The 7861-nt window shown below is 35.7% G+C and overlaps 1 protein-coding gene across 1 annotated transcript; it reads left to right on the top strand.

Annotated features, from left to right (window-relative positions):
• Window positions 1-5628: 5628 nt before the first annotated feature.
• LOC148018052 (uncharacterized) lies at window positions 5629-7281 on the top strand. Its single transcript, XM_087662187.1, has 4 exons — window positions 5629-5763; window positions 5860-5978; window positions 6307-6526; window positions 6922-7281. Exons 1-4 carry the CDS (start codon window positions 5700-5702, stop codon window positions 7107-7109), a joined length of 591 nt encoding a protein of 196 aa, XP_087518313.1. The 5' UTR covers window positions 5629-5699; the 3' UTR covers window positions 7110-7281.
• Window positions 7282-7861: the final 580 nt, after the last annotated feature.

Below are 7861 nucleotides of genomic sequence, written 5' to 3'. Positions count from 1 at the left end.
GCAAGCTTCAACATCCACGTAGATGGGATATTCATGTTGAAGCAGACACTAGAAATCTGCTAAGGGCCTCCACCAGGGCACAACGTGTACCAAGAAAAAAAAGGTAGCTTAGCCAATAAAGCATCGTGCATTTGAGAAGAATGAAAGAGCACCTCATCAAATCCCTTAGGGCCTACAAAGATTTCATCTACGCACTCGACTTGCATCAAAGAGGTAGCCATTAACAGATCTAGGCAAGCATTGCAACTCTACCTATGAAAAACAATGACACCCTTTTCATAAAAACTAGAAAGTGAGCACAACACAACCTTAGTACCCACAACATCTTCCTGAACCTTGTCTATGGCCCTAGAAAGATTTTGGTGAACATAATCACCCAACAAGGTGTTATTATTTTTAGAAATTTTAGCAAAATAAAATCAATCAAATGATAATATCATAGAGAAGAAAATCAAGCATAAAACAAAGAATGATGTAAGAAATGAGCTTGGAAGAATGAATGAACATGTTTGGGTGCGAAAATCTTAGCTATGAGAATCTTAGCTCATGATCATATCCCAACACACTGTTGGATTCCCAAATTTTGCCAAGTGGTATGGTTTAAATACATGGGTTGCTTTTCATAACCTTACACTTGAGGTTTTCTTATCCTAGAGTGTTTTTTCTAGATAAAATACAATGATCTATGTATTCTCACTCGCCTAATTATTTTTGAACAATAATATATCTCTTCCATTAATTTCAAGATTTGTCTCTTGGCTTCCATTGTTGATCCTTGCTTCCATGAATTAGTTTGATAGGGCACACACACTTTATTACTAAAAATATTTTCATAATGATTTATTTTACTCCAATACCATGTGAAATGTACCTAGCCCCAAGTTGTTGCCTAGGGAGTATTGTGACTTGCTCATGATCATATCCCAACTTATGTTATTTGGACACTGTTGGATTCTCAAATTTTGCCAACTTATGTTCTTTAGTCAATGCTTTTGGTTGCATGTGATTCCTTGCCTAAGTTTATCACCAAAGTACAACTATAACAAGTAACTTATTGATGAATACACTCCTCATTTCATGAGTACTATGGTTTTTCTATATAATATTAACCTATCAAATACACTCCTTATTTCACTAGTGCTATGGTTTTATGAAGATCCCTCATATTAAATACATGGGTTGCTTTTCATAACCTTACACTTGAGGTTTTCTTATCCTAGAGTGTTTTTTCTAGATAAAATACAATGATCTATGTATTCTCACTCGCCTAATTATTTTTGAACAATAATATATCTCTTCCATTAATTTCAAGATTTGTCTCTTGGCTTCCATTGTTGATCCTTGCTTCCATGAATTAGTTTGATAGGGCACACACACTTTATTACGAAAAATATTTTCATAATGATTTATTTTACTCCAATACCATGTGAAATGTACCTAGCCCCAAGTTGTTGCCTAGGGAGTATTGTGACTTGCTCATGATCATATCCCAACTTATGTTATTTGGACACTGTTGGATTCTCAAATTTTGCCAACTTATGTTCTTTAGTCAATGCTTTTGGTTGCATGTGATTCCTTGCCTAAGTTTATCACCAAAGTACAACTATAACAAGTAACTTATTGATGAATACACTCCTCATTTCATGAGTACTATGGTTTTTCTATATAATATTAACCTATCAAATACACTCCTTATTTCACTAGTGCTATGGTTTTATGAAGATCCCTCATATTAAATACATGGGTTGCTTTTCATAACCTTACACTTGAGGTTTTCTTATCCTAGAGTGTTTTTTCTAGATAAAATACAATGATCTATGTATTCTCACTCGCCTAATTATTTTTGAACAATAATATATCTCTTCCATTAATTTCAAGATTTGTCTCTTGGCTTCCATTGTTGATCCTTGCTTCCATGAATTAGTTTGATAGGGCACACACACTTTATTACTAAAAATATTTTCATAATGATTTATTTTACTCCAATACCATGTGAAATGTACCTAGCCCCAAGTTGTTGCCTAGGGAGTATTGTGACTTGCTCATGATCATATCCCAACTTATGTTATTTGGACACTATTGGATTCTCAAATTTTGCCAACTTATGTTCTTTAGTCAATGCTTTTGGTTGCATGTGATTCCTTGCCTAAGTTTATCACCAAAGTACAACTATAACAAGTAACTTATTGATGAATACACTCCTCATTTCATGAGTACTATGGTTTTTCTATATAATATTAACCTATCAAATACACTCCTTATTTCACTAGTGCTATGGTTTTATGAAGATCCCTCATATTAAATACATGGGTTGCTTTTCATAACCTTACACTTGAGGTTTTCTTATCCTAGAGTGTTTTTTCTAGATAAAATACAATGATCTATGTATTCTCACTCGCCTAATTATTTTTGAACAATAATATATCTCTTCCATTAATTTCAAGATTTGTCTCTTGGCTTCCATTGTTGATCCTTGCTTCCATGAATTAGTTTGATAGGGCACACACACTTTATTACTAAAAATATTTTCATAATGATTTATTTTACTCCAATACCATGTGAAATGTACCTAGCCCCAAGTTGTTGCCTAGGGAGTATTGTGACTTGCTCATGATCATATCCCAACTTATGTTATTTGGACACTGTTGGATTCTCAAATTTTGCCAACTTATGTTCTTTAGTCAATGCTTTTGGTTGCATGTGATTCCTTGCCTAAGTTTATCACCAAAGTACAACTATAACAAGTAACTTATTGATGAATACACTCCTCATTTCATGAGTACTATGGTTTTTCTATATAATATTAACCTATCAAATACACTCCTTATTTCACTAGTGCTATGGTTTTATGAAGATCCCTCATATTAAATACATGGGTTGCTTTTCATAACCTTACACTTGAGGTTTTCTTATCCTAGAGTGTTTTTTCTAGATAAAATACAATGATCTATGTATTCTCACTCGCCTAATTATTTTTGAACAATAATATATCTCTTCCATTAATTTCAAGATTTGTCTCTTGGCTTCCATTGTTGATCCTTGCTTCCATGAATTAGTTTGATAGGGCACACACACTTTATTACTAAAAATATTTTCATAATGATTTATTTTACTCCAATACCATGTGAAATGTACCTAGCCCCAAGTTGTTGCCTAGGGAGTATTGTGACTTGCTCATGATCATATCCCAACTTATGTTATTTGGACACTGTTGGATTCTCAAATTTTGCCAAGTGGTAAGCCCTAGGTCACGACCTTGCAAACAAAGTGCTTTGGGAATAGAACATCAACCCCACTGCCTTGGCATAATCTCACTCTAGCTCCCTAAAACGATTCCCTAAAACAATTCTTTGTTAGGTTCTAAGACGGTGGCCCTAGTTTGTGATTGTTCAACTCTATTCCTATTCATTTTATCATGAAAGCACCCAACTAATTGGGCCCACTTAGTTGTCAAGCGCTCACATTGGGGAAGCGCTCATCCACTTTCCAAGCATGCATTGACATTTTTTTCTTATAGAACTAGCTTATAAAGTACCTTAGGCATAGCAAAGTACGTATAGATAGCTCATAAAAATATACCTTTTGTAGAGTTAGCTTATAAAGTACCTTAGGCACACCAAAGGAAACGTAAGTAGCTCAAAAATATATATGTCAAGGAACCCTAGAAGTTCAGTATTCAAATTAGATAGTTCATTAGTTATTATTTCATGGGTAGCTTGGGGATCATAGCTACTCATGGAATGCCACAATAACAAAAGTATCTCAAAAGCTACTATTGCTAGTTTCTAAACTTCCCATGATCCATCTACAATAGGCACAAAACTTATGCATCAAACACATATGTTATATTAGGCTCGGCGATCTTATGGGACGATCTTCACTCTTATACTTAGCTATATTCATATAATGATCCATGTTCTCTATACATGAAGGCGATGCAAGTCTATTCAAGCTATTTGATTCTCTATCATGATGGATAGTTAAGCAAATGCCCTTGATGATGTATTTGAGCAAGATTTGAACTTGATACTTCACTTGAGAAACTGTTGTGGTGCATTGCTTTCTAAGTTAATGCTTTGTTACTATGTTTTATTTGACTCAACACAAATTGGTATTCACATCTTTAAGTAAAAGTGCATTTGATCTACATATGACATGGAGATGGTGCCTAAGCAATTCCCTACAATTCTAGGAGCTTGAATTCAATTAGGAGTTGAGTAGCGATAGTGAGAGCTAACTCAATGATGGCCTCACTCCTTTCTCCCTTTAATAGCAACATCATAATGGCTAGAAACCACAAAAAATTATCAAACTTGAGTATAGTGAGATAGCTAGAAAGTATTAGAGCTATGAATTTAGCTAAAGATTTCATAAATAAAGAAAGCAGTAGCTCTTTTCCTTCCTAGAGTATCATTAGACACACGATAAGAGGCAAAAATTATAAGTGGAACCACAAAACAATAGAAGTAAATCACAATGAAAAGCTAAAATAATAATCTCTTCAAAACTATATTTTACCAGATCTTAATTGCCTTGCTTAGGGTTGAGCAAGAAGAACTTTATGTTCTATCTCTAGACTATCTTGATCATCTAGATTTGTATCCAAGGTGTATCCCCAAGGGACTTCAACGTGTTGAATAGGTAGAGGCCTAGGTGGGAAATGATAATAACTTAGCAATGAGCAACTGATTTGCAAACCAAAAATAGCAACATTACACATTAAACGCACTTCAAAAGTTTCTTTTCTAATCCAAGGTACACAAACATGATTTGCAGTCAACAAAAGATAGATTTGATTTAAGATTTGTGAAACATTCCCCATAAACTTTGAATTTATTCATAGTTCACCAATGAATGAACAAAGTGTGGATACAATCATGTAAAGGATGCTTATAAAGGAGTTTTAAAGTGTGGTGATTGGTGTGGATGAAGGCGTTAATTGGGGACTTCTACGAATTTGGAAATTGTGTAGTTATAAGGAAATTCATTGAATACCTAGACCACAGACTTTTACAAAAACCAATGCTTAGAAAATTTGGAAGGGGTTAGTATAATGTGTGGATGTTAAGTAGAGATGTGGACTCTTCAAAAGGCTAAGAACTGATGATTACGTGATTTCTATAACTAAGTGAAAGTACTTATCACATGCTTTTCAAGCATCGAGATCTATGAGGAGAAGGGAATTCAAGCTCCCTAGAGCAATAGTTTTATATGCCATAATTGATAAAGAATAGAGTGTGAGGTGCACACTTACAAACTTTGAGGAAAGTTAAGGTGGCCTCATTTTGATGCATTCTTGATGGTTTTAGTTGATACCACAATAGGTTCTTAGCATAGAGTATAATTTTCAAAGTAGAAATAAAGTCATTGATGAAGAGTGTGGTGTGATCCATACTCGTAGCAAAACCGATGCTCCAAAAAGATCGGCGCACTCCATTGTTCAAGTGAAGTTATAAATGTCAAATGTAAGCATGAAGGATCATATATATAGTGAATCTAAGAAAATATTAAGATCCTTGACTTTCGTCAAATTTTACTATTCCTTTGAAACATGTGGGAAGCAAACAAGTTGTACCAAGTGCTATAAAACCACATCATTATGGGTTAACATTTTGTGAAGTAAGAAAGTAGACATTGCAAAGGAGTGGCTTTGGGGGGCAGCACTATTTCTAAGGAGAGGGGTGCATAGGAAAGCAATCATGGCTCTTTTGGAGAGGATGATGGTATTGGTGCTCGTTTGCGTGAGCTACACATCCATGGGTGGTAAGTAATGATGAATCCAGTGCACGTAAGCTTGGATGCAAATATTTTGGACTATATGAATGAATGAATGAGGCTGATTGTGTGTGTAAAATGCAGCTGAGGCGGATCTTGAGTGCGAGCATCTTCCGGCAAACCTGTGCGCCTTCTCGGTGTGCTCTCACGGGACTCGCTGCGTGCTGGAAGGAGACCCATCCCATCCGGATTACGAGTGCCAGGTACGTACGAATGCACTCAGCAGTATATCTCGTATTCGTAATGGTCGGCCACCATCCATATATATATATATGTGGTTGTATTCACACGGTCAAACGGAAAATCAAAGAATACTTTTTTAAAAAACGGTTGTTCTCATAAGCATGCTTTCTAAAATTTTGCATTTTTATTTCTTTTCAGAGTATTAGCAATTTTTTTCGGCTATGATCAGAAAACATGACTCCATAGATAAGAAGCTCTTTCTGTCTTTTGGGAACACTTTGTTTGTTGAAATAACATCTCTCTACGAGGAGGAAATAGCGTCATGAACTATCCCAATCATTGATGCAGGACTCTGGTGTTCTTGTTCGAGAGGAGAAGTATCGAACACCTTGGATTGAGACTGATGATTGCATCCGAGCATGTGGCCTAAGCAGGATGTCTAAGGGCCTCTCCACCGATGCTCTTAGCGACCCGACCACCCTCACCAAGCTCTGCTCTCATGATTGCAAACATTCTTGTCCCAACCTCTTCCACCTCTATGACGAGCTTGCGGGGGAAGCCGACCACGGTTAGTTTTTGGAATGCATAGTCAATAGTTTTAACACGAGGAACCGTATCAAGTGCATTCCTTATTCCCCACTTGCATTTCATTGCTATTTTGCATAGAGGGAAATAATGAAATATAACAACGAGAATATTAGTTGTGCTTTTATGATAACCCTCTTCTGTTGTTGCTAGACATAGAAGGGGAAATTGAAATTGCATTTTTTGTAGCTCCTATTCCCTCCTATCAATTCCTCTAGGTTGTAATTGTGAAAAGGTTAATGAGGGAACTCATCATGATAAATTCCCCATCAATTCTCAAGTTATTCTATTAGAAAAAGTCAAGCGTAGTTACACTATACTCTATAAGGCTCTGTTTAATGTTTATAACTAATCCAATGTGTGTGTTCACTTCACTAGGTTCCACAATGGATAAACTTTGCGTGCAAAATTATCACAAACAAGATGGTGGTGGCCATGCTGATTGTCACAGAAGGTATAAGGGCCATTTTAGATTTGGCTTTGATCCCAACTGCGATTTTCCAGGAGGTGTAGGTCTTCCTCCAATCTTTCCACCTCTTTCTTCCCCTATCGGGACATCTTTATAACTTCTTGATCTTACTAGCCCATCGTCAATAGTATTATCAATATGACACGATGAAGCGTGAAGGAAGCTCTGGTGTGCAAAGTGAAGCAATCGATTATGTACTTAAGAGTGATATACCAATGACTTATCGTCGTTATTACTTAAATGAATATGAGCACGGCATATTTATTACTTATTAGCCCATGTTTGAGATATCGCATAATCATTAAGTGTGAGTGTTGAAATCAAGTATCCCATTTTGGTTTAAAAGAACAAGAATTTGTTGTTTAACTATGTTTTGAAACCAAGTATCCCATTTTGGTGTAAAAGAATGTGAATGTGTTATCTAATTATGTTTTCGCAACATGCGCACATGTGCTCGCTTTCTCCATATGGGGTACACACAACACAGACACATGCACGAATATGTTGCCATGTGCATACAAAAAAATCCCTTGCGATAATGCAACATATATTGCCATCCCACATGTGCCGATAGTTTGGTTCTAGTGCTTTTTACTATGGTTCCATCGTCTTTTTAGTTCTTTTAAATTCCTTGAATCAACAAAAAAATTGTGTCCATCTTCAAAATTCAGAGCTTTAATTTTTACCGCATAGATAATGGAGACAAGACACTTATCATGCATCACAGCCAATTGTAATATCCACGACAATCATATCAATCCACCTCCATTTAACTCATCCATAAGGGATAACCCTAAAGTGCAAATTGTCATTGTTTAGTCACCAACTATGCTTAAAACTTTCATAATT

The sequence above is a fragment of the Lygodium microphyllum genome, chromosome 21 (assembly GCF_053477565.2).
Source record: "Lygodium microphyllum isolate KBCC chromosome 21, Lygodium_microphyllum_v1.1.10, whole genome shotgun sequence".
In the NCBI taxonomy this organism is placed as follows: domain Eukaryota; kingdom Viridiplantae; phylum Streptophyta; class Polypodiopsida; order Schizaeales; family Lygodiaceae; genus Lygodium; species Lygodium microphyllum.
Note: the sequence above shows the minus strand (reverse complement) of the source record. Positions and strands in the feature narration are given on the sequence as shown.